The 27546-nt window shown below is 39.7% G+C and overlaps 2 protein-coding genes across 28 annotated transcripts in view; one reads left to right on the top strand and one right to left on the bottom strand.

Annotated features, from left to right (window-relative positions):
• Positions 1-9848, bottom strand: part of NPHP3 (nephrocystin 3) — a 61952-nt gene extending 52104 nt beyond the window's left edge. For 4 of the 5 annotated variants that reach the window (XM_064587780.1, XM_064587788.1, XM_064587789.1 and 1 more), the window contains exons 1-6: positions 9397-9848; positions 7469-7594; positions 6808-6958; positions 4224-4376; positions 2844-2977; positions 1252-1412 (exon numbers count right to left, since the gene is read on the bottom strand). In XM_064587780.1, the coding sequence (XP_064443850.1) occupies positions 1252-1412; positions 2844-2977; positions 4224-4376; positions 6808-6958; positions 7469-7594; positions 9397-9792 (1121 nt within the window). In that variant the 5' untranslated portion in view covers positions 9793-9848. The remainder of the gene's footprint in view (positions 1-1251; positions 1413-2843; positions 2978-4223; positions 4377-6807; positions 6959-7468; positions 7595-9396) is intronic. The other variant, XM_064587786.1, reaches the window with a different exon arrangement.
• A 658-nt stretch (positions 9849-10506) lies between these two features.
• TMEM108 (transmembrane protein 108) overlaps positions 10507-27546 on the top strand; it is a 695879-nt gene continuing 678839 nt past the window's right edge. For 13 of the 23 annotated variants that reach the window (XM_064587715.1, XM_045903770.3, XM_045903769.3 and 10 more), the window contains exon 1: positions 10508-10913. The gene's annotated coding sequence lies outside the window, so the exon portion shown is untranslated. Of the gene's footprint in view, positions 10914-27546 lie in introns of all 23 variants that reach the window. The other 10 variants (XM_064587603.1, XM_064587584.1, XM_064587573.1 and 7 more) reach the window with 2 other exon arrangements.

Below are 27546 nucleotides of genomic sequence, written 5' to 3'. Positions count from 1 at the left end.
GCAAAGTAATTAAATATCAAAGAAATGACAGGTAAAAGATTAAGAGGAATTTAAGATGAGAAAAATAAAAATAAATGTTAAAAGTATAATAATGTACAATATTTTATTAACTAAATATGGATAAAAGATAAAAGAAAAAAACAAGATGGTTTCAAGGATTAAAGAATTAATGAGGAAAACAACAAATGACATATATTACCACCAGAGATAAAACACTACCCAGATATTAAAAAATAAAACAGAATATATCCTTAATAAATATAAAAGAAAAAACAGGAAAAGGAAAGGGGTAAGGGAGGAAAAGAACCCCAACTAAAGGCAATCAAGTGGAAAGAATCCTTAAAGTTGTTTTGGGTTAGGTTCATTGACCAGGTGGCTCCCTGGCCACTGGGCAGTCTTAAGGATGAATGATGGATTACACTGCAGGGTGTCTGATAAAGCCTAGGGCTCCACATACTTCTGTACACAGGTGAGGTCAGAACTGGTCCTCAATAAAGACAAAAATGCTTTGGAAAGGTTAAAGCCAATCAGACAGCAAATGTAGAAAGAAAACTTAACCTCTTATTAAACGTATTTTGTCTTATATCTACTATGTATCTAGTGGGTTAAAGAAAATCTTTATTTGCAGACTAGACTCACTGGTATAATTATATTCACATTATAAGAAAATTGCTCACTTTACTGGAATTAAGTAGTAAGCTCCTCAAAGAATTAAAAATTTGATTTAACATTGATAATAGTGTTCAAGTAGCTCTCAATTTGTATTCAAAGAAAGAAAATAATGAAGGTGAATGCTGATTATTGAAATCAGGAGTTGCCAATTTGTTCTGTGAGGGCCAGTGAGCAAACATTTTAGGCTCTCTGGGCCACACACAGTCTCTGTTGTAACTACAGTACTTAACTCTGCTGTTGTAGTGTGAAAGCAGCTGTAGAAATACATAAATAAATGAATATAGCTATATTCTAATAAAATTTATTTATAAAAACAGCTGACTGGATTTGGCCCAAGGGCCATAGTTTGCTACCCCTGATTAAAATGATCTTTACTTTAATAATGTTAACCTTATGAAACCTATTAAACAACTCAGTGTAAAATTTTAATTCTTTAAGTATGAAAAGTAAAAAAATTTATTAAATTTTGTGGATTGTTTTTGATTATAAGAATGCAATTACGACTTATCTTTGAAGTTCATTTGGCAATCTCAATTCTATTTACAACTCCCCTAATAAGTGACAGAATTTTCAGCTTACCTTGGTAAAGTTAAATGAATGAATAAAATAACTAATGAACTCTTCTCAATTTCCCATTTTCTTACAGCAAGGTATTGATTTTCAATATCTACTGGAAAATATATAGCATGGAAAAAATATCCCATTGTCTCACACATTCTTTTAAGTTTAGGTGAATAGTTCTGAAAAGAAATTAAAACAAAAGAAATGAAAACATAATAAAAGCACAGCTTATTTAACTAAAGATCAAGTCAGCTTCATACTACTTAAAAAACATGTTTTAGAACAGGTTATGCTGTATATTTTTTTATTTAAAACTTAAAAATATTTATAATCATATTTTAAAGAAAATCTTTAAAAGAAAAGGCAAGTTTCCTTTAAAACAAAAATAATAAGAGCTTAGTAACTTGGCTGTTTCCTAGCTCTGAAAATGATTTATTTCATAATAAAACCTAAACCAATGAAGAAAAATGTTAGGCTATTTTCCTTTGGTATTTAATATTATTATTATAATAAATGATTTCTGCTTTATTGTTACAAAGAGTGGAAAACATAAATCCATGAATCTGTATAGTAAAAACTGTCCACCATGATATCTTATTAACATTAAAGCAAACAGGTATAAATGAAAACTATGTTGGTCTATAACAAATTAGGTTACTAAGTAATGATGACTTATTATTATGCAATAAATGAGGAATTCCCTTAACATCAGTTTGCAGTTTGGTAATAACCTATATTCAGTTAGTGAGTAGAAACTTTGGTTTTCAAAAGAGTTAATCTTTTTACCAAAATTGAATAATATAAAAAAGGAACGCTAAATAAGTTCCTTACTCAATACCCTGGAGAATGTTAATTCAGCGGGTATCACATGTGACACGCAGATTTATTTCAAATGCAGTGAGAACAGCAGTTGGCAAACTTTTTCTGTAGAAGGCAAATATTCTTACAAATTAGTAACAGCTTAACAATTTGGATGTTTTGGCAGAGGTCTTTGGGGTCCATTTAGTCTCTGCTGCAATTGACTCTGCCGTTGTAGTTTGAAGCAGCCATAGGATGTAAATGAATAAGCCTACTTGTGTTCCAATAAAACTTTATTTATAGACACTAAAATTTGAATTTAATATAATTTTCACATGTCACAAACATTCTTCTTCTTTGGATTTTTTTCCAACCACTTAAAAAGGTAAAAAGCAATCTTAGCTCTGGCCCACAGGCTGTATGTACTACGCCCACCTCTGCCTGAGGTTAATTCCAATGGCCACCTTGAAAAATTAAAAACCATGATAAGGGTTAAATTATGTTACAGCCTGAAACAGATTCAATGCTAGAGTGGGCAGATATTTACTAAAGCAGGCACTATCAACATGTGTCTTAAACACTGTGGAGAACGTGTAATAAAGCATTCAAAAGCATAACATTCCAAGGACTTAATTTGAATGTACTGATAACAACTGAACAAGATTTTCTCTAAAGAAAAGCTCTAAATCCTTCCTGCTCTTTAAGATATATAATCTGGTAGGTAGTAAGCTACTTGGTTTAGTTGTAGTAGTATCATAAAAGGGACACAATACCGACTTGTCTTTTAAATCAGAATTTATAAACATCCTCACCTTCAGGAAAAGATCCATTTCTGGCTGGGTTTCATCCGTATGAATGAGGTAACATCTGACAGCGTTACTCCACAGAGAGTGTGAAAACAAGGGAGTAACTTGTAATAAACTAGCTACGGCAATATCCCAGTCATCTGAAAGTAAAATTTACCATAAGGTCATGAAAAAGAAAATCACCAGAAAAACATCTGACAAGATGACTTTTTTAAAAGTCTGAAAAAACACAACAGGCAAGGTAGAATGGAATCCAATCTCACTCATGAATACTGACACAGTTTCTGGAATAACATATTAGAAGGTGAACAGTTCTCTACCCTCAAATTCTATCCTTGGGAATAAAGCAATCAATGTTGCCAGTGGTCCTTGTTGCTGGGGCACCACTGATTCCAGTCAGGTATCTTGAACCTATGTTACGTGAGCTGCTCAATGAGTTTGCAACTTCAGGAGAGCCTACATTCCCAGGCTGGCCTATAGTTTTACCTACTTATTATTCTTGAGATATATTAAGTCAAAAAGAAACTTTAAGAATGGCATAAGATGTAATGCTATTTAGTGAGAAAGAACATTTTAAGACATATTTGACTAATTCAAAAGTCATAATTAAAAAATTATTTTCATTTTGCTCATAGACAATTTTGTAGTTTTAAGAAAAAAGAGTGGAGCTACTTATAACACTCAGATCTGCACTGGTATTGAAAAAAAATTTTTTTTTAAAGATTTTATTTATTTATTTCAGAGAGAGAGAGAGAGCACAAGTAGGCAGAGAAGCAGGCAGAGGGAGAGGGAGAAGCAGGCTCTCCACTGAGCAGGGAGCCCGACGTGGGGCTGGATCCCAGGACTCCAGGATCACGACCTGAGCCGAAGGCAGCCACTTAACCGACTGAGCCACCCAGGCGCCCCTGGTATTGAAATTCTGAACAGACCTTAGAGCTGTTTGGACACCAAATTATATAAAAATAATGAAAATATTCTTTTGACTAAGGATACTACATTGCATAAGTGAGGTTTTATATTCCATTCTGCAACCTTCTCCAACCTTTAACAGCATCAAAGACATGGAGGAAAAGACCAAGACCTGCTTTTCAGTTAATCTACATTAGATTGTCACTGATCAACGGTAACACCTAGAATTCAGGCCGGACGCTAAGTTTTTAGAACCTGACTGGCCAGTCTGGCTGTGGAGCATCACCTGGATCCCGATGTGAAAGATGTAAGTTAATGAGCCCTTGTCAGTGACAGCACCAGGACATGCTGGTTTGGCAGTGGAAGACACCTAGGATAAAAATCTCCTGCCCTGCTGATGGTCTTTCTTCCAGTACACACAAGATTATAGTACCTGAACAGTCACTACCAAGGTAATTGGCAAATGGCATGTGTTACCTCTGTTGACATTTGCAAAGGGTCCTTCCACATCTATAGAACTATGGGCAAACTCAGGGCCCCTGAAGGACTGCTGAAGCTGGATCATACTCCCTATGGAAGGTTCACTTCCCAAGGCTCCTCCGGTCCAGTATTCACACTGGGTTCCAGCAGCTGTAAATGCAAGAGATTTCATCTTATGAAAACCAAATTACTGAATGTTCAAAAAGTTATCACATATACTAAACAGGATTTTTTTTAATACATCCACCTTTCCTCTTTATTTTTTTTAATTTTTTTTATTAACATATAATGTATTATTTGTTTCAGAGGTACAGATCTGTGATTCATCAGTCTTACACAATTTACAGCTCTCACCATAGTACATACCCTCCCCAATGTCCATCACCCAGCCACCCCATCCCTCCCACCCCCTCTACTCCAGCATAAACAGGATTTCTAATTTTAAAAAATGCTCCAATATTATAAATACAGAAAATATTCAATCTTTAATGATTTTGAAAATACTCTGTCACCAACTTCTGGCAAGTTCTAAGGTGCTGGTTAACATAATTCTGGTTATCATCTCAAATTCAAAGAGGGGATTAAAAAGAGAAAGACGAAAAGAAATAAATTATATAACAATCAAAGGAACTGTAACAACAGAAGCAGTTAAAAATATCCCCATACAAAAATTTTAAACATTTCTAACATTATGGTTTAGGTGTCAGTGTAAAATTGGAAGGAGAGAATTTCAAAGGAAGACCATTACCAACACACCTGTAATTAAGATTGGTAATTCATTAGGATATAAGCTAAGAATGCAAAAAGTACATCTTCTTTAACCTCCCAGAGTAACAAAATTAATGTCTGAATCAACAGGTACTTATGAACATCTTGATTTTTTTAAAAGATTTATTATTTATTTGAAAGAGAGAGAGAGAGAGCACTTAAAGTGGGGGGCGGGGCGGGGGGGGAGAGAGAAGCAGACTCCCTGCTGAGCATGGAACCTTACGTGGAGCTTGATCCCAGGACACTGAGATCATGACCTGAGCTGAAATCAATAGTCAGATGCTTAACCGACAGAGCCACCCAGGTGATCTTTGATATTTTTTTTAAATAAATTACATTTGCCAGAATATCTACATGCATCCTTGACTAAATAGGAGTACACTAGTAATGGGCTCAATCTCTGGCAAAAATAAGATTATTATTTGTAGGTCTTTGAATGTGAAATGAGTGATGTTCCCTCAAGCATTCTCTCTTCAGGTTTAAATCAAAATATGAAGAAAGACCTAGGAGGAAATATTAATTTTAACTGGCCAAGGCAATTACAATATAATAGTTTGGAAACACTGTACATTTTAACATATGTCAACACTGAAATAACCACTAAGATGAATGTGGGGGCATAAGAGCATCCTCTTAGCCACTCAAATCCAGTAAGAATTACTTCATTTTTTTTCCCCTCAAAAGTTGGTAATAAAAATCCTTGGATGCTGGTCAGACTCCAGTGGTTCTAAAATGCAAATTAAGAGGCAATTATCAGTTGCCGTATTTTACTTCAAAATCAGTTTGTAAGATAAAATGCATGGGGTACCTGGGTGGCTCAGTCTGTTAAGCACTGGACTCTTGATTTCGGCTCAGATCAAGATCTCAGGGTCATGAGATCGAGCCCTGAGTTGGGCTCCATGCTGAGCATGGAGCCTGCTTAAGATTCTCTCTCTCCTCTGCCCATAGCTCCCCCCAACCCCTGCTAGCATGCTCTCTCTCTCAAAAAAAAAAAAAAGAATAAAATGCAGTTTCCTATAAATGAGAGACTGCATTTTTACACTGCATTTACAATAGAATCTTTTTCATTTTTCAGTATCAATCACAGTTTATTAATATTTTCTTGGAACACGGGAGCCCCTTTCATTCTAGGACTCCAGGCTTTTCTTTATTTGTAGAAAAAAACGTATTTTATATGTTTAATTATAAAATAAAAACTTTCTGAGTAGCTTACAAAACTGCAATGGAAGCCACTCAGAGGAATATCATGTAGATATTCTAATGGATAGTTGCAAAGAATAGATCATTATGTGGAAAAATAAGGTGACAGAGACTATGAACTGTCCCTCCAATACCCATCCTCCCCTTCTACCTTTAGTAACAGAATTTCAAACTTTAGGTGGATACATGACTCTCCTACTAATGTTTACACTTTCTAGTCTTCCTGCTTGTAGTTCTGGCCAATGGGGTTTGAGGAGTAATCTGTATACCTTTCAGAGTGTGCTTTCAAGGAGAGGAAAGGATTCCCTTTCCTCTTCCCTTGGCTAAAATGTAGATGTCATGGTGAGACCTGGAGGAGCTGTCCTACACCAGAAAGAGAAAAGCTGTGGGGTGAGTTTGGCAGAGCAATTAAGACAGAAGGAAACCTGGCACCTAACAATGTCGTGGACTTTACGGAAAATTGCTGTTGTAACAGCTGAGAGAGAGGGAGAAAGTGCAACTCTATTTGTAAGAGCAACCACTTGTAACTTATAAAAGGATTCAAAGTTGGCTCTACGATATCATTACACCTATACTGAAGGCTCAAAATATTATACATAGGAAGTAAATTTACCAGTACCATCTGTACAGTTGTCATCTGAATCAGACTCTCCAGGATCAAATATTTGGATGCCCTGAGCCTGGAGCCTCTGAAGTTTGCTCTCCAACTCTCGCTTAGCCCTCAGTAAATCCTGGATTTCATTTTCTTTGGTCTCCCTAAAAATCTTTAAAAGACAAATATCAATTTTGAAACCTTTTCCACAATCAAAAGGTTGTGTCATCAACTCAATAGAAAAATCTTTCATTCATAAAACCAATATTCATTTGGTCCTGATCTTTTTTTAACTGGAACCCGCTGGAATTCTGGCAGGAGCCCTGTCTGTGGTGTGGGGCTGTCTTGTGCACTGCTGATATTTAGCAAATTTGTCCCCCTCCCACTAGATGCCAATAATGCCTTCCCATACAAAATATCCCCAAATATTTCCAAATGCCTTTCCCCCCATATGGAAATACTTTCCTATTGCAATATTCACTTTTTTAAACTTCTTCCTTGAAGCGATCTCAAGTTTACCAGGTCCAACTCAAAAATGTAAGAAGTGCTCTACTCTGGTTCTTAGAACCTTCAGGGCTCCTACATCATTCACTTCTATTTATCTATGCAGCATTATATAAACTTTTAAAATATGCTGTTTTTATTCTATGTCACTTTGGGGGTAAAAATGTAAGGAATTTACCTTGAATTGCCTTTTCACTTTATCTCTGTCATGTTCAAATGTCGCTGCCCTCTCCATTGCTTGGTATTTTGCTTCTAAAGCACTTTCCTTTTCCCGAAGTATTTTCTGATAAGTTTTTTGAAGGGCCTGAAATAATGGACCTTGTTATTTCTAACAAAAATAGTATTCCTTCCAAATTTCACATTATCCTAGCTACATACTATATACATATCTCAGAATTGTAATAATCTACTATTTTATGTTATCAAGAACTACATATTGCCATTTTATTCAAACATGGAATGAAAAAAAATGCAAATATGCTTGAACTGTAGTAAATGAAGACACTTCAACACTAAACTTTTAATAGAAATTAATACTTTTTCTTTGAAATACTGTGCCAAATTCTTAATCTTCCCATGCCTCAGTTTTCCTATCTTTAACAGAACAGAAAGTGTAATTTATAAGGCTTAACTTGAGGGATAATTAATTCTGCATAACCATGCACTCCTTGGCTCCATGTCTTCTTCATTTTGCTATCCCAGAGCCCTCTTGGTGCCAGATACATTGAAGGCCTCCAGTAAATGTCTGACTGAATGAATGGGTTAAATAAATACAGAAGAGTTTTTTAATGCCTAGATATGTGAGAAAGGAATCAAAAGGGCTACATAAGAAAAGGGGCAGGTTAGTTAAGAAATCAGTTTAGGCCCCAAGAGAGTATGTCCCCTCAAATTAAAATGCAGAGTGGTTTCTATTTAACTTTCAAAACTACTCCATAAGGTAACAGGAGGAACCTGAGACTGTGACATTTGTCAGCTCTTACTGCACTCTGCCCTGGTTGATCCAGCCCTTTTTCCTATCCCTATAATGTGCAGTGTCCACTGGACAATGGCTTGGGAGCATGAAATCAGGTATCTGAAATGCATCAGGTCCATTTTTCACATGCAAGGGCATCAAGACTGCCCAGTAAGAAAACTGGTAAGACAAAAGGTAGACTGCTGATAAGGAGTTCTTCCCAGATTACAGTCTAATAATACAACAGCTAGTGGGGGAGGGGTGACTAGAATGCCTAGTCTAGAAGGAAGAAGGCTCTTCCTATCAGAAAAATCAGTCTGAGGTATTTATTCATTTTAACTGTGATGAACCCAGGAACACCTGGGGTGTCTCTTCCACAGTTTAAAAAAACAAAACAGTAAAATCACAACCCTCAGAGAGTCCCCAAACTGATGGCACAGAGTCTTACAACTGTGGTCATAGAAAAGGAACCTTTTGCTTTATATACTATTTTGATAGTCAAAATACATCTACTACAGGGAGCCCACGCAATAATTGTTTTTTGAGTAAATTAATCAAATGGATTAAGGTAATTTGACTACACCTAGGGAACGTTTTCAATCACAGCAGTTAAAATGGTGAAAATCATTTCATAAAAATTCACTTCAAGATCATTAAAACTCAAAAGCTTCACGCAAAGAAACTGAGAGGTATGTAAAATTTAAGGGGGGAGGCGGGGAGTGGAGTTAAAAACTCCTAGGGAAAGTTTGATGAGTTGCTTCGACAGATGTCACCATAGTCTTTTGTGTGTCCGTGTGCTCTGGGCTGACCTACTTCCCTGGAGTCCCCTGCTGATTGGCATTTGCTGCTTCAGGACACTTTCAGGCTAATTGCTTCGCGGTGTGTGAATGAACGAACCAGAAATAGAAGAGGGGCGGGGTTAGTTAAGGAATCAGTTTAGACCCCCAAGAAACATGTCCCCTCAAATTAAAATGCAGAGCGGTTTCTACTCAACTTTCAAAACTACTTGGTTTGCAGAGGGGACAGGATGGACGAAGGGCAGAGTCAGGCGTCCAGAGTCCAGCCTGGCAGCGCCCGGGCGTGCACCGGCCTTCCCGACTCTCAGCTCCTCCACGTCCCGGCTGCCCCAGGCGCGCACCCGAGCGCGGCGTTACCTGCAGCTCGGCCCGCAGGCGCTTGTTCTCCGTGTCCAGCTTGGCCTCGCGGCGGCCCATGGACAGCAACTCCTGATTCTTGCTGACCCGGAAGATCTCGTATTCCTTCTTCAGCCGCTCGTACTCAGCCGCCGCGTACTCCAGCTCGGGCACGGACGAGCCGGTAGACTTAAAGCTAGCCCCCAGCAGCCCGCCGCCACCCGCCCCGCGGGGCAGCGACCCGGGCCCTGCCCCCGCCGCCGCTGCTGCCGCGCCACGGCGGAACGAGCTGCGCAGCAGGCGGGCCTTGGGCTTCACCTCTACCGGGATCTCGCAGGCCTCGCCGCCGCCCGCCCCATAAGTGTCCTCGATCACCTCCCCGCCCGCGGGGCTCACGAGCGACGAGGCGGTCCCCATTACGCCTGTGGCCGCCCCTACTAGCCAGCGGGGTACCAGGAGGGGGCGGGACGCGGCAAACGAGACGGGGCGGGGCGGGACGGATGGGGCGGGGCGCAGGGCGGGCGCGACTGTGGGGCGGGGCAGCAGGAAGGGGCGGGACACAGAGCAAGGAGGGTGGGGCGGATGGGTGAGGGGCAGCGGGACGGGGCGGGACAGAGCTCAAGGTAGGCGGGGCAGGATGGAGGGGGCGGGACAGCAGGGCGGGGCGGGACAGAGAGCAAGGAGGGCGGGGCGGGATGGACGGAGCGGGGCGGGGCAGAGCAGTACTGCGGGTGCAGTACGACGGGGTGGTGGGGCGGAGCGCAGGGCGGGCGCGACGGGTGGGGCGGGGCGCAGGGCGGGCGCGACTGTGGGGCGGGGCAGCAGGAAGGGGCGGGACACAGAGCAAGGAGGGTGGGGCGGATGGATGAGGGGCAGCAGGGCGGGGCGGGACAGAGCGCAAGGTAGGCGGGGCAGGATGGAGGGGCGGGACAGCAGGGCGGGGCGGGATGGATGAGGGGCAGCAGGACGGGGCGGGACAGAGCGCAAGGTAGGCGGGGCAGGATGGAGGGGGCGGGACAGCAGGGCGGGGCGGGACAGAGAGCAAGGAGGGCGGGGCAGGATGGACGGAGCGGGGCGGGGCAGAGCAGTACTGCGGGTGCAATACGACGGGGTGGTGGGGCGGAGCGCAGGGCGGGCGCGACGGGTGGGGCGGGGCGGGACAGAGCGAGTAGAGGGGCGGCCGCACGTGCGAGACCACTACTGCATTAAGTCCGGGGCCACGGGCGACAGTGCCCACGGCCTCTCTCAGCCGGTTCTACCCAGCCCGAGGCCCCCTGACGGGCGCGTTCCTCAGAGTGAGCGCTGGCCTGGGTCCCGGGTTGCTTCACCTTCGCGGCCGCTGTTTCTGTCCCGCTGCCGCCCCGGACCCAGCGCTCTTCTCTGACGGCAGTTGGGAAATCTGAGAAACGTGTTGAGCTGCTGCTGTGTGCCTCTCACTACGTATCTCTCAGTATGCAAGTAGTTGGAATGACCAGCAAGATAAGAAAAAGCTTTTAGACTTTACAGCCTGAGACCACGAGGGACAATCTTTAGACAAGGTGAGGTTTTTTTGACTTCTTGTAGCAGTGGACTCTGGAGGCCACACATCGGGGAACTGTGGGACATCTCACCAAATAAAGGGAAAGAGTATTACAGTTATTTGGGGCAACGGTCGGCTTTACGTAATAAGAAAACATTTAAAAGATGGGGAAAGTGTTTTAGACTTTAAAGTCAGAGGAGTGGTGTTGACATCTTTTCTCTTACCCTGTCTTGTGTTCTTGGACCTGCACCTAACTTGGGCTTCTAGCCTCTCCAGGTTTGGAGGCCTGGGAGAGAGGACAGGAAAGGCTTTATTTGATTGACACTCCTGTGAACTGGATGTTGGTGCTCTTTGGACTTGGTAAACTGCTAAAGTTGGCCTTTTCTCTCATAGGTACTTTTGTAAGTTCTTCAAAGACCCTTCTCCCCGTCATAACTGAAAACTTGCAATCTTCATTTCCCTTGACCCACACCAGTGTGGCTCTATTCAGGCTGTTGCTCCCTCCCTCACCAGCTGTAAGGAATCCAGTGATACATTAAGCATCCTCTCTGCTGATGTTTGTTCAGATTCAAGATAATCCACTGGTTCACTTGCCCGTGAGGCCCACATCTGATCCACAGGTGTTACAGGTCAGGTTTCCTGGGAAGCAGACTCTGAGATGGAGATAACCATGCAAGATGTTTATTAGGGAGTACCCTTGGCATCAACACCTATGGAAAGGAAAAGAAGCACGTTTGCATAGCAGCAGAAGTTGAGCTTTGCTGCAGTCTCAATGGAGGCCTCAGCCAATCTTCAGAGAGTTCTGAAGCTGGGATGATGCTGCACAGTTGTCCTAAATTGGGGTGCAGGGCTGGGGCTTTATACCCTCTTACCAGCAAGACATCAGCTAACTCTCTTCAGCCAAAACAACCCCCATGGGGACTGATGGTTGAGGGCTGCTTGCTGGCATCACTTCCAGTGGCCGGAGGAACAAGTCTTTTGGTCATCACAACATCTACCACAGTAGGAAACACAACACAGTCTTTGCTCTGAAGAATTCTGGGAATGCAGGCCAATTCTCCATCAAAGTAGCTAGTCATCCTTTCTCTTACCCTTTAGATTTTCATCAGGAGGGAATCAGACATCAGGCCATTACATTCTTTAAACTCCAGGAGATGTATATTAAGTCTTCAGGTTGTCTCCTGAGATTAAGGAACTTTCCCACTATCACAGTATCTCAGGAATTCTCTCCCTTTTAAAGTCCCTTCTGGGGGCACCCGGGTGGCTCAGTTGGCTAAGCGTCCAACTCTTGATTTTGGCTCAGGTCGTGATCTCAGGGTTCTGGGATGGAGCCCCGCGTCATGCTTCTCACTCAGTGGGGAGTCTGCTTATCTCCCTCTCCCTCTGCCCCTCCCCCTGCTCACTTGCACGCAGGTATGCTCTCTCTCTCTAAAAATAAGTAAATAAATCTTTAAAAATAATAAAGTCCCCTGATCTCTTTCAATTCTTGTACTCTCAGTGTGGATCAATGCTTTAAGGATCATCTACCAGGTTTCTGACTACCTCTTTTGCAAAATTCTGCATCTTAATCTTGCACCTCCTTTAGAATGTACCTCAGTTGAAGACTTCCATTATTAGGCTTGCATAATAAAATAAAAGCCATCACCATTCCCTCTAAACCAGTAACAAACTACACTAAACTTCCCACACTTTGTGGAGTAAATTCAGATACTGCAGCCTGGTATTGAGTGCCCCAAAGCAATGAGTCTCTCCTTTCCCCACTTCTCATCTATCCAGTAACATCCCTCTACCCATGTTACTCCAGCCTAGTCAAGCTGATTTTCTCCTCATACCAATATGGTTTCTATTTCCTTTCAGTACTGTCTGTCAATCCCCATCTCTTTCAATATCTATCTTCCTTCTCTAAGAAACTTTCCCCGGATAATTATACCTTTTGCGTTTATCACATCAATAATTTCAGTTTGATAATCCTTGCCTACTATATGCATCTGTACTTAACTGTTTTCCTGACCTTGTTCTCCATTATTGTGTCTATCAATCTTGTTTTTTTGGTAGTTTTTGTTATTGTTGTTATGCCATTTGTTGCTTAGATTCATCCCAGCAACCCTTATTGAACTCCTACTGAAAACATAATGTTTCAGAAAACGAAATACTGATGACCCAAAGAGATGTTAAATACAGTCCTGTTCTCAAAAAGCATGTGAATAGTCATTGCCTTCTTTTTTTTTTTTAAGATTTTATTTATTTATTTGACAGAGAGAGACCCAGCGAGAGAGGGAACACAAACAGGGGGAGTGGGAGAAGGAGAAGCAGGCTTCCTGCTGAGCAGGGAGCTCGATGTGGCACTCGATCCCAGGACCTGGGATCATGACCTGAGCCACCCAGGCGCCCTCGTCACTGCCTTCTTTAATAACCTTTATTTTTAAAACAAGATTTTATTTATTTGTCAGAGAGAGAGCACGTGCACACACAGCAGACAGAAGGAGAAGCAGGCTCCCCACTGAGTAAGAAGCCCAATGCAGGACGTGATCCCAGGACCCTGGGATCATGACCTGAGTCGAAGGCAGACACTTACCTGACTGAGCCACCCAGGCGTCCCCCTTAATAACCTTTAAATAGTTTTTGCAGTTGCCCCAAAACACAAATCCAGGTTTGCTGAGATCATGGAGAATTTTCCCTATATAGTGATTACTAGCTGCCTTTCTCATCAGGGACACTATGTATAAGTTCAGCTTGCATACTGACCTTGGATAACTGTTGGTTAATGCCTAAGTGACCTAATTGGGTGAGCCCAGAGGTGATCCAATCTAGAGTGCTAGCTGTTACTCAGGATGGTAGTGTGGTTGGTTTTCCATGTATTTCCTAATCCTAAAACATCACAGAATTTAGTCTAATGTTTAGTCTAATTTCCAACCTCATAATTTGTTTCCCTTCTTTATGCTAAATTTAATGCACATACCACAATCTGCATTTTGAAAGGATAGCTTTGAATACAGAAGTATGGTGAGGAATAAAGTCTCTGACAGACAGCTTCTGGCTACAATTTTTTTTTAAGATTTTATTTATTTATTTGTCAGAGAGAGAGAGCAAGCAAGCACAAGCAGGGGGAGCAGCAGGCAGAGGGAGAAACAGGCTTCCCGCTGAGCAGGGAGCCTGATGCAGGGCTCGATCCCAGGACCCTGGGATCATGACCTGAGCTGAAGGCAGACGCTTAACTGACTGAGCCACCCAGGCGTCCCTGACTACAATTTTTTTTTAACACTACTTTCATTGAAAGGTGAAGTTTATGATGAGGATGGGCTATATAATTTGTGGGATCCAGTGTAAAATGAAAATGTAGTGCCCTTTATTAAAAAATTATAAAGAATTTCAAGATGGCAACAGAGCATTAAACCAAGCATGGGGTCCTTTTTGTGTTGAGCACTTGGGGTTCTTCAAGAGTTGCACATCCATGACTCCAGCCTGTTTATGACTCCTCCCCTTGAATCTGGTTGGGCTCAGTGAGTGCTTTCACCAGTAGACTATGGTAAAAACGGCTCTATGTTTCTGAGCCCAGGACCTGAGAGAATGGCTGCGTCCACTTCCTGTCTCTTGGAACTCTCTCTCTTGGATCCTCGAGTTGCTACATCAGGAGACCTACTACCTCACCTGAGATTGCCAGACTGGAGAGGTAATGTGTGGACATTATAGGCAACAGTCCCAGTAGGACTCAGCCTTCCAGCCAAGGCACATGAAGTGAAGCCATTTTGGCCTCTCCAGACCAGCCTATTTGCTAGTTGGATACCACAAAGTGACTTCAGTCAGTGACGGGGAGAGCAGGAGAATCACTCAGATGATCTCTACCCAAATTTCTGATCCACAAAATCATGAGATATAATAAAGTTGTTGTTAATTTAAGCCACTGAATATGGGGGTAATTTCTCACACTTAGAAGAAGAGAAAAAATTCCCCACATCTGGTTAGTTTGTGAAATTAATGCTGCCACCTTTTTAAAAAATGTGATTTGTAAAATAAATAGCATTTCTGGTGGTTAGCGTATACTTGGTTTTCAGACTATGAATTTCAGGATCACTTGGGATACTTGTTAAAAATTAAGATCCACTGAATTTTAATTTCTGAGACTGGAGCTTGCAAATTTGCCTGTTTCTTTAGCTCCCAGGTGATACTTACGTACTTTAAGATCTTAGAACCAGTGAAATTGCATAAAGATTGTGGCTAGTGATGACCTAATTCCTTGCTACTGAACGTGTGATCTATGGACAGCAGCATTAGCATCACCTTAAAGCTTGTTAGGAGTCAGATTCTCAGGTGCCATCACAGATGGACTGAGTCACAATGTGCAGATTAAGAAGATTCCCCAGGTGCTTTGAATATACCCTAAAATATGAGAAACACTGCTATAGAACAATGATACTTAACCTTGGTTGCACATTACAATCACTTGGAGAACTTAAAAAAAAAATACTGCTGCCTGGACCTCTCTCCAGAACAATTAGAACAAAATCTCCAGCGGGTGAAGATCTGGCCATCATTATTTTAATCAGTAGTCAAGGGAGAAAACCAATGGTTTCATCCTCTGCTGTCTCATTATTGCCAACATGTGTGCAGTCCCCTTGGTAACCGTCTTGGCATATGTTTGCATACATCTAGAGTCCTATTAAAACTTTCTTCCCGGGACGCCTGGGTGGCTCAGTTGGTTAGGCGACTGCCTTTGGCTCAGGTCATGATCCTGGAGTCCCAGGATCGAGTCCCGCATCGGGCTCTCTGCTCAGCAGGGAGTCTGCTTCTCCCTCTGACCCTCCCCCCTCTCATGCTCTATCTCATTCTCTCTCTCAAATAATAAAAAGAAAAAAAAAATCTGTAAAACTTTCTTCCCTTTCATCCGTTCATCATAGTGAGTGCACATGTGATTTTGACCATATTGATAGTATTGTGCTTCACTTTTAGAGATAGACATGGCATCACAAATGGTCACTATGTCCCCCCAAAAAAATCCAATTGGAAATGCTACATAGAGTAATAGTGTTTGGAGAGAAAGCCAACCTTCTCCCAGGTCATTTAGCCCGGCTCGTTCTACCAAGTGAATTCTGATTCCTGAAGTCCCTTGCTACAAAGTCTGTCTGTATGACCCTGATTTCAGGAATTAATTAACAATGGGAGCATCTAATCTGATTAAGCGTCTGTGATTTAACATTTCTACCACTAGGAGGCAGTATAACTCAGGAAAAATTAATTTGGTTGATAATTTGTATATATAAAAAAGTCTTCTTTCTCATATGAAGATAAAAATTTTAAAGAATTCAGTCCAAGTGTGGCTGTTTTCAGTAGTGATCATCTACATTGCCTTACTTAGTTCCCGTCACAAGTAATAACATGACTCTGGACATTAGTCCTGAAACAAAACAAGAGCAGAGGTTGGCTAAGTTTTTCTATAAAGGACCAGACACTAAAGATTTGACTCTCTGTGGGCCATTCGATCCCTGTCTTAATTACTCAAGTCTGCCATTATAGCTCGAGAACAGCCATACATAGACATAAATGAATGGGCATGTCTGCATTCCAATTAAACTTGATTTACAAAAATAGATGGCAGGGCAGATTTGGCTTGAGGGCTGTAGTTTGCTGAGCTCTGAAATAGAGGGCTAATTTTCAAACCTGGATCATTTTCAGAAGTACCTGGGGAACTTGTTAAAAAATGTAGAGTCCTGAACCCCACATCAAATCTACTGAATCAAATTATCTGTGGATGGGGCCCAGGCATCTAAAATTTTTAAGTCCCTACATGACTCTGAAGCAAATATTAATTTAGTAACCATTATGCCAAAATAAAATTAACTGCTTTTTTGGGGGGGAATTTTAAGGTCTTCCATGGCATTTTACAATATTTTCAGTATCTGAATAAACCTATGTTGTAAAAGATATAAATGCAGAGTTTCGGCTTAGATTATCCTATAGGTACAATCAACGCACATCAGTGAAGTTCTCATTTCTGCGTAAATGTTTGTATTAAGCCACTGGTTTGGCGGTGGTTTTGTACCCCAGCACATTTTAGCCCATCCTGATAGAGGGGCATACTGAATTAGTTTGAACACGGAAGGGGGGGGAGATGGAAGAAAATGGAAAAAAGGAGAAAAAAGAGTTTAGAGAGGTGGTGGAATGTTTTGCAATATCTCCCCAAAATGTCTCAAATCTTTATGAAATTTACAACCTCACAAAAAGTTTGCTGTGACTGAACTTTTGATTTTTTTTTTTTTTAAAGAAATTGGTGAAGGGGAGTTTAATGCCTAGAGGAGTACAAAGGTGAAACAACACACGGATGCAGTGGGCAGGGAAGTTGGGGAAGAATATTTTAAATATGGAGTATCCATTCTTCATGATGTATGTTCTCTGAAGATAGATTTGCCCTGGGCTTTTTACCTTGGACTAAGTAACTATATGGATATATAGAAAGACATGCTTTAAAAAGAGTTGCAATGGGTTTTCTTAAGAATATGATAGCAAATATATTTACTAGTGGTCCTAAAGCAGACCACACACTTTGGACGTTTATTTAACAAGTAAAACGGTTCTGTTTTTCTGGAGCAGAAGCAGCCTTGGGGGTGCAGGAAGCCATTTATTTCTTGCTTGCTGAAAAATGTCCCTTTGTTTCTCAAGTTCAGTGTTGTTCTTCCCCCACCTTCCCCCCCCTCACAATCAACTCTGAAGTTGAATATAACCTTAATTTTTTTTATGGAACCACCCATTTCAAACCTGGCAGCCAATGTCCACCTCAGACTGTCATTAGTGACTATCACTTCTTACCCACACTCATGACGCACATGCCAGGAAGCAGGCAAGGAGCCAGATTTAATCAGCTCCCATGAAGGGAAATGCGGTCTTTTCTCTACCGTGCAAATCTGAAAAGAATGTACCTTTTCTGACTTAAGTCAGACACAGGAAAGTCCGCTGAGATCGGGAATTGTAAGAAAACAAACTTTATTTCTTCACAAGTTATTATGGATAAAAATGGCAAGTTTTAACTTTCAGAGTTTAAAATGTAGGAGAGTTTATCTTTTAGATAAGATTTATTCATGGTTATAAAATTTTACTAACTCTTATAATACTAATGGGAGTTTTTATATTTGAGTTATAGCCTCAATCTATAAGTGAGTTGTGTTCCAACGATTAATCTAATCATCTGATATTTAGTATTTAAGCATATTTTCTCAAGAAACAATGTTAGGCAAGGTGGTTATTGTTTTAGCTCAGCACACAGAATATTATTATGCTAAATGCAGAATAAAAATAATTTAAATGTCATTGTAACATGTATTCTATGGAACCATGCTTTCAACATTTAACTCAGATTACCTAGGAACACATCCATCCTTGGGTTGTGAAATCTTAGATATCACCCCTACTCATATTTGTGGACTGTTAGATGCCAGAAAGAAGATAACTACAGAAGGAAATAATAATAGAGTAGAAATACATGAAATAGAGATTGGAGAGACAATACAAAAGATCAACAAAATGAATGGTTGGTTTTTGAAAATATAAACAGCATTGACAAACATTTAGCTAGACTAAGAAAAAAGGAGACTCAAAGAAAACAGAGAAAAAGCTCCTTGACATTGGTCTTGGCAGTGATTTTTTTTTTTTTTTTTTTTGGATATGATGCCAAAATCACAAGCAACAAAAGCAAAAATAAACAATTGGGATTACATCAAATTAAAAAATTTCTATACAGCAGCACCTGGATGGCTCAGTCAGTTGAGCGACCGACTCTTGGTTTCAGCTCAGGTCATGATCTCAGGGTCATGAGATTGAGCCCCGTGTCAGACTCCATGCTCAGCAAGGAGACTTCTCGAGATTCTCCTTCTCCCTCTCCCTCTGCCCCTCCCCCTGCTCACACTTGCTCTCTCTCTCTCTTTCTCTCTCAAATAAGTAAATAAATCTTAAAAAAAAAAAAGAAGCTTCTGTACAGCAAAAACAAAATCAAACCAAAAAGAACAAAACAAAATGAAAAGGCAACTAAGGAATGAGAGAAAATATTTACAAAACTTATATCTGATAAAAGGTTAGTATCCAAAATATATAAGGAACTAAAAATATAAAAATACAAAAATATATATATAACTTATATGACTCAATAGCAAAAGCATCAAATAATCCAATTTTAAAACGGGCAAAGGACCTGAAAAGATGATTTTCCAAAGAAGACATATAAATGGTCAGCAAGTACATGAAAAGGTGTTCAATACCACTAATCATAGAGAAATGCCAATCAAAACCACAATGAGATATCACCTCCCACTTGTTAGAATGGCTGTTATCAAAAAGGCAAGAGCTAATAGGTGTTGACAAGGGTATGGAGAAAAGGGAACTCTTTTGCCCCACTGTTGGTGGCATTATGGAAAATAGTATGGAGTTTCCTCAAAAAATTGATAGAACTATCAGCAATCCAACTTCTGGGTATATATCTGAAGGAAATGAAATCTCAAGGAGAGAATCTGTACCTTGTGTTCACTGCAGCATTATTCATAATAGCCACCACATGGAAACAACCCAAATGGATGGATGCTGATGGATGAATGAATAAAGAAACCATGGTATACATACACAGTGGAATAGTGTTCAGCCTTAAAAAAGGAAGTCCTGCCATAGATGAACTCTGAGGGCATTATACTAAGTGAAAGAACCCAGATGCAGAAAGACAAATACTGTATGATCTCACTTATATGTGGAATCTAAAAAAGTTGAATTCATAGAGGCAGAGAGTAGAATGGTGGTTACCAGGAGTGGGGAGGTAAAGGAAATGGGCAGATGTTGGTCAAAGGCTATAAACTTTGCATTATAAGATGAATAACTTCTGGGGATCTAATGTACAACATGGTGACTATGGTTAAGAATATTGTATACTTGAAATTTGCTAAGAGAGTAGATTTTAAATTTTCTTACCACACACACAAAAATGGTAACTATATGAGGTGATGGGTGTGTTAACTAACCTTATTGTGGTAGTCATTTCAAATATATATGTATAGCAAATCATCACACTGTATACCTTAAACTTACACAATGTTATTTGTCAGTTATATCTCAATAAAGCTGGAAAAAAACCAAGATTCTGCTATATACTCATCCAAACAGCAAAAAGAAAAAGAAAAAAAGAGACTGTCACAAGGACAAGAATTTGGAGTAACTGCAACTCTACTGCACTGTCTGAGGGAGTATAAATTGACACAAGCACTTTGAAAAATTATTGGGCAATATCTCTTAAAGCTGCATATCCTACCTACCCTAGTCATAGGCATGATCCTTATAGAAATGTCCCAAAAGACACGTACAAGCATGTGAAGAGTAGTATTACTCATAACTACCCAAGTTCCTATCAACAGTAAAATGGACAAATATATGGTGGAATATGGTCACAAAGGAATACTACACAATAATGAAATGCATAAATTACGTCAACAGGCTAGTAACATGATTACATTTCATAAATGTTGGACAAAAGAGGCAGACACAAAAAAGTTCATGTTTCATGATGTCATTTATAGTATATTCCAAAGCAGGCAAATGTAATTTATGATGGTCAAGGTCAGAGTAGTAATTTCCTTTGGCAAGAGAGAGAGTCTGGGGGCTTCTAGGGTGCTGGTAGTGTTCTATCTTTGATCTTTCTTTGATCTGGAAGGTAGTAACATGAGTTGTTCGCTTTATAAAAATTAGCTGAGATTTACACTTAAGATTTGCACACTTTTCTACATGTCTGCTGAATTTTAATAAAGAAAATTCACTCTTAGATAAATGAGGACACCTATAGCCACAGGTCGAAGTGGGCACATTCCATTGGTCTGACAGCAGAGGCTCCAGCAAGGAGGGGACCTGGAAGAGCGGAAAAGGAATAAGTTGTTATATAATTTCCATTGTTTAGATTCTAGCAAGATCTTGTGCAAATTATTTGACTTCTTGCACTTTGGTTTCCTCATTTGAAAATGAAGACAGTAGAGATTCACTTCATAGCAGCTGTAGACAGCCAAATGAGTAGTCTAGAAGTGTTAGAATTCATTATATCTTGTTCCTCAGGCATCTAGAAGCATACTACCTAATTGAGCTAAATTCTCTAAGTAACTTAGTAGGGTGACCCTAAAGAAAATTTGACAAGCCTGACAGATATATTTCATTCTCTGAAGGCTATTTGTTTGGTTTGGTTTGGTTTGGTTTGGTTTTTTTTTTTAAAGATTTTATTGATTTATTTGACAGAGAGAGAGATAGCGAGAGCAGGAACACAAGCAGGGGGAGTGGGAGAGCGAGAAGCAGGCTTCCTGCCGAGCAGGGAGCCCGATGTGGGACTCGATCCCAGGACCCTGGGATCATGACCTGAGCCGAAGGCAGACGCTTAACGACTGAGCCACCCAGGCGCCCCTCTGAAGGCTATTTGGACTGACAGACCAAGACAGCCTTCCTGTGACAAAGAAAACACTGGCATATCTGCATCCTTAAGCACACATCACCACTGTCCTAAAATCAGTGTCTCTTGACTGCTTTTGTGGCTGTTCCATTTTGAACCAGTCAAAATCATTCCAAGAAGAGGGTCTGTTAGATTCTGAGGTCAAGAAGCAGAAAATGTCAGACTTTTTTTTAGCAGCATCTGAGTTGTCTTCCATACGTCAGTTTTTCAGATGACAACAGATTCACCAATCAAATTGAACCAAACCAAACCAAAATCCACAAAAAACACTACCCTGAAAATGGAGGAAATGGTTATTTTTCATGGTGCAGGAAACATAACCATTTTAGTCTTGACAAGTCATTACTTGGCAGCACGAAATTACAGGATATAGCAAATAGGGAATAGTTTGCCTACTCACTTTTTATTACCTGTAATTAATGTTTTCTCCACTTCTGTTGGACTCAGGGAGTCTCCCCCAAATTGTGTCTTTGGCTTTTCTTCCAGTTTATTTGGGTTTTGAGTGGCCCCAACCTCAGCCACAAGGTCAGCAGCAGTCTGTGTACAAGTGACATTTAAATCCACCCTCCCACCCTTGAACTTCTCTTCATTTTTGCATTGCATTTTGTCAAGTGTACTTCCACTGGATGCTCATTTGCAATTCAAATTATACCTGGGGAAGGCTCATCTTCTAATCTTTTCCAGAGAAGGATAAGCCACAGTCTTTTTTCTTACACCATTTAATCTTCAAATCAGGCAATTAAGTAACATTTATGACCTACCAATAGGGTCTCCCCACCTTCACAAAGTCAGTTATGCAAATTTATGTGATTCTGTCACTAGGAAGTTTCCAGAGATTCAGGTTCACTGCCCTTGCCTTGCCCTATGCCTCCTACAGGTTAATTTTGATCCTTGGGGGTTATCCATAACTTCCCTTTAGAACAGTTTAAAAACACCCCGTAAGAAGAAACTTCAGATTCACTTAAAATCCATTCTTGTCTTTCTCCAGTATATACTATTTGTTACTTAGGATTATTAACTTTTTCACTAGAGGATTTTAGATTTTTATGTCATCTTTTTCATCTTTGTGGTTTTAGAGCCACAGTAATATTGCCCAGAATAATGGAGCTATATTTCCACCATAGCAGACTCTCTAGCACTGGTCCTTTCCATTTGATCCCTGAGACTTTCCAAAGCTTTGGCATAGTAGAAGGAATAAAAGGCAGTGAGCTATACCAGGCTTTGAATCCCAGCTCTGCCATATTCTAGCAGTGTGACTTTTGACAAGTTACTTTACCTCTCTGAACCTTTTTCTGTTAGTCTTTTCTGTTAGTTTTTTTTTTTTTTCTTAATAGGAAAATGGAGTTGCCTCATAGACTGAGCTTTATCTAGCATGATCCCTTGCTTAGTCAGTGATAGCTCCTTTCTCCCTCACCTCCCTACTCCCTTGCATCTGGGAACTAAATGAACCAATTTCCTGAAAGTTAAAGGGTTGAAGTTCAGACTGAAGTAGGTTCTGACATTATATGCATCACTGATAAAAACAAACAAACATATAATTGTTACTTCTATGTAATTCATTTATCGGGAAACCTCAGCTATGTGAAATACCACCCAAACACCATAAATGCAAAAGGAGGAAAGTGGGGTTCCCCCAAATCCTTGCACTTTCCATGGCCAACATTCACCTGACTCATGAGCGAGCATCCAGGGTCTCTATGAAGATCATATGTACTAGTATGTTGGATATTGGCTTCCAATTTTATAAATTAGAAAAGACTAAAGAAGGCAGAAACATTGGCAGTAGTGAAAGCAACAGTTGTGGCCTAAAGTTAATGGAGGAAACAGGAGAACTAAAAAACATAGATAGGAGAATTTTTTTAAAAGGAGTAGAATTTTTTTTTTTTAAAGAGTTTAACACTCCTGTAGTCCCTGAGAGCATTGCAGGAGAGTATAATAATCAATGTCCATAATGATTTCTTAATTATCAGTGAAAGCATATATTATGTTGCTGTTAGTTTAAATATATTGGAAAGTGTGTAATAGGTTTTTGTTTCTGTTTTTTAAATTCAATTAGCCAACATATAGTACATCATTAATTTTTGATGTAGTGTTAGATGATTCATTATTTGCGTATAACACCCAGTGCTCATCACACCACGTGTCCTCCTTAATGCCCATCACCCAGTTACCCCAACCCCCCCCCCCCTTTCCACAGTCCTCAGTTTGTTTCCTGGAGTCAAAAGTCTCTCATGGTTTGTCTCCCTCTCTGATTTCTTCCCATTCAGTTTTCACTCCCTTCCCCTATGATCCTCTGTGCTATTCCTTATGTTCCACATATGAGTGAAACCATATGATAATTGTCTTTCTCTGCTTGACTTATTTCACTTAGCATAATCTCCTCCAGTTCCGTCCATGTCAATGTAAATGGTAGGTATTCATCTTTTCTGATGGCTGAGTAATATTCCATTGTATATATGAACCATATCTTTATCCATTCATCTGTGGAAGGACATCTTGGCTCCTTCCAGAGTTTGGCTATTTTGGACATTGCTGCTATTGGGGTGCATGTTCCCCTTCTTTTCACTACATCTGTATCTTAGGGGTAAATGCCCAGTAGTGCAATTGCTGGGATGTAGGGTAGTTCTATTTTTAACTTCTTGAGGAACCTCCATACTGTTTTCCAGAGTGGCTGCACCAGCTTGCATTCCCACCAACAGTGTGAGAGGGTTCTCCTTTCTCCACAACCTTGCCAACATCTGTTGTTCCCTGTCTTGTTAATGTTTGCCATTCTAACTGGTGTAAGGTGGTATCTCATTGTGGTTCTGATTTGTATTTTCCTGATGGCAAGTGATGTGAAGCATTTTTTCATGTGTCTGTTGGCCATTTGTATGTCTTATTTGGAGAAGTGTCTGTTCATGTCTTCTGCCCATTTCTTGATTGGATTTTTGGTTTTGGGGTATTAAGGTTGATAATTTCTTTATGGATCTTGGATACCAGCCCTTTATCTGTTATGTCGTTTGCAAATATCTTCTCCCATTCTTTAGGTTGCGTTTTAGTTTTGTTGACAGTTTCCTTTGCCGTGCAGAAGCTTTTTATCTTGATGAAGTCTCAATAGTTCATTTTTGCTTTTGTTTCTCTTGCCTTTAGAGACGTGTCTTGCAAGAAGTTGCTGTGGCCGAGGTTGAAGAGGTTGCTGCCTGTATTCTCCTTTAGGATTTTGATGGATCCCTGTCTCACATTTAGGTCTTTCATCCATTTTGAGTTTATCTTTGCATATGGTGTAAGAGAATGGTCCAGTTTCATTCTGCATGTGGCTGTCCAATTTTCCCAACACCATTTGTTGAAGAGACTGTCTTTTTTCCACTGGATATTCTTTCCTGCTTTGCCAGAGATTAGTTGACTGTAGAGTTGAGAGTCCATTTCTGGGCTCTCTGTTCTGTTCCATTGATCTATGTGTCTGTTTTTGTGCTGGTACCATACTGTCTTGATAATCACAGCTTTATAATATACCTTGAGGTCAGGCATTGTGATGCCCCCAGTTTTGGTTTTCTTTTTCAACATTCCTTTGGCTATTTGGGGTTTTTTCCTCGTTCCATACATGTTTTGGGATTGTTTGTTCCAGCTCTGGCAAAATGTCGATGGTATTTTGATAGGGATTGCATTGAATGGTAGATTGCTCTGGGCCTGTACTCTAGAAACTACAGAATACTTATGAAAGAAATTGAGGAAGGCACAAAGAGATGGAAAAACATCCAACGCTCATGGATTGGAAGAATAAACATTGTTAAAAGGTCTACGTAATATATATATTTTTAATTTCTATGCTAAGTATTTACTTAAAAAAGATGTTGATGGCCCTTCATCAAGAAATTTCAATTATCTTGAAATTTTTTCATGTTATAATAATACCAACATTTTCTTTTCTTTTTTTTACCAACATTTTATTCTAAATAACAGTATTCATGTAATACAAGGAACATACAATTTGAGAGTTCTACTGACATGTGTTTCCTGTTCCACTCTCTCTGAAACTATTTTTTGATGAGATTTTTATTCTTTGGTCAGTGGGAAGATTTAAACATTATTTGTTTGAACAGGCAAAATCATAGACCTTCATTTTAAGATTTCTTGGGGGGTGTTTATGAAGAATTTCTTAAGATGCCTCCCTATTTAGATTGGTCTCATGTCTGGGTAGCTTGGAGACATATTCAGGAGATCAGCATCTTACAAAAATGACAAATTTTCTGAGATTTTTTTTCCCCCCATCGCAAAGTATTCTCTTTGTGGTTGTAGATCAGTGGTTTATTATAAAAGGATATAATTCAGGAATACCCAGATGAAAGAGATGCATAAGGCAAGGTATGTGGGAAGCGATGTAGAGTTTCCATGCCTTGGCCAGGCACCTCACTCTCCCCAAATCTCCACGCGTTCACCAACCCCGAAGCTCCCAATTATCTTGGAATTTTATATGTGAAACATCTGTGATGTCAATTACTTCCATTCATACTTCTGTGCGTGTGTGTGTGTGTGTGTGTACATACAAACACATAATTCTTTTTAAAAGATTTTGTTATAAGGTAATACATTCATGTAAAGACATTGCTGAGCTACTTTGGGAGATGCAGTTACTAAGAGTATAAAAATTCTTAATTCTATTGTGGTGTCACAGAACATTGCTGCAGTAAGGTTTCAGTGGACAAAATCACATCTATCAAATACTATTTTCTTGGATTATGAACAAACATCCTTTGAGTAAATTAGATCCTTCTTCAATAAAATTTCAGGTTTCCTATAATCTAAAAAGTGATTTTGCCACTCTTCCCTCTGCATTAAATTATGCCGAATGTTTCAGCCTCTTAGAGTAAATTGGCTTCCCCAGAACTACCTGTGTTTTTGAAATTACTTTTCTTTCTGTAGAAGTAATTTCTACACATTATTGAACTCTATCACAAAGTTTCTATCCTGGGTAATTTTTCTTTATCCTGGGTAACTTCATAGATTTAAACATTGTAGTTTCAGAAACCACATATAAATTAACAATTTTTTTTGATCAGTACTCATGACTTAGTTAAAAATATTTTCCTCTTTGTTTTTTTTTTTAATCAAAATAAACCAAAGACCTATATCCAGCAGATGCTGGAGTTCTAATTCTATTTAAAAGGAGAAATATATACCTATCTTACCTTCATTTAGATTAATCAAGTATTTTAAACTTGTTCCATCTCTCCATATGAACTTGTTAGGTGTACATTTATATATTAATATTTTAGTGGTTGTTCTAAACATTTCAACATGTACCCTTGGTTATTAGAGTTTATCATGAGTTAGGACTTTTAGCACTTCTCAGATAATGCAAGTATTTAAAAACTTAAACTTTATTTACTCTCCTTCAACTTTTGTGTTTTTGTTATGCATTTTATCTTTATATTTAAAGTCCTATGACATAATTATTTTTATATAGTGGATATTTATTCATATTTATGCTACTTTTACCTCTTCTGTTGCACTTCATTCCTTACTACATTCTCTGCTTCCATCTGGGGTCATTTTTATTCACTTGAAAAACTCCCTTTAGTATTTTCTTATAGGGAAAATCCGCTGGTGACAAATTTTCTCCATTTTTGTCTTAAAACATCTTTATTTCATTTTCTTTTTTGAAGAATATTTTTATTGAGTTTATATTTTATATAGTTTATTGAGTATATTTATAGGATTGTAGGCTGGCAGCTTCTTCTTTCAGCATCTTAAAATGTGTTATTTCATTGATTTCTACTTTCACTGTGTATGTTTGATAATCAACTATAAGTCTCATTGCTGAGCTCTTGAAGATAATGTCTACCCTGTGTCTGCCCCACATGGCTGATTTTTGATTTTCTCTTTATTTTTCATTTTCAGCAGTTTGGCTATGATTTTTTAGAAAGATTTATTTATCTATTTGAGAAAGGGAGAGAGAGCAAGCATGAGCAGGAGGGGCAGAGGGAGAGGGAGAGAGAATTTCAAGCCTGACACAGGGCTTGATCTCACAACCCTGAGATCATGACCTGAGCCAAAACCAAGAGTCGGATGTATGACTGAGCCACCCAGATGCCCCTGGCTATGAGATTTTTTTTTTTTTGTACACTGTTGGGATTTTAGAGTTTCTTCAGCCTAAATCTTGATGTTGATCATTTTTATAAATTCTCAACCAATTATTCTTTGATTCAAATATTGTTTAAAA

Source organism: Mirounga angustirostris, unplaced genomic scaffold (assembly GCF_029215605.1).
Source record: "Mirounga angustirostris isolate CCGP_5_RB_7025 unplaced genomic scaffold, mMirAng1.0.hap1 SCAF_1, whole genome shotgun sequence".
Lineage (NCBI taxonomy): Eukaryota > Metazoa > Chordata > Mammalia > Carnivora > Phocidae > Mirounga > Mirounga angustirostris.
The sequence above is the reverse complement of the archived record's forward strand: the minus strand, read 5'-3'. Positions and strand labels throughout refer to the sequence as shown.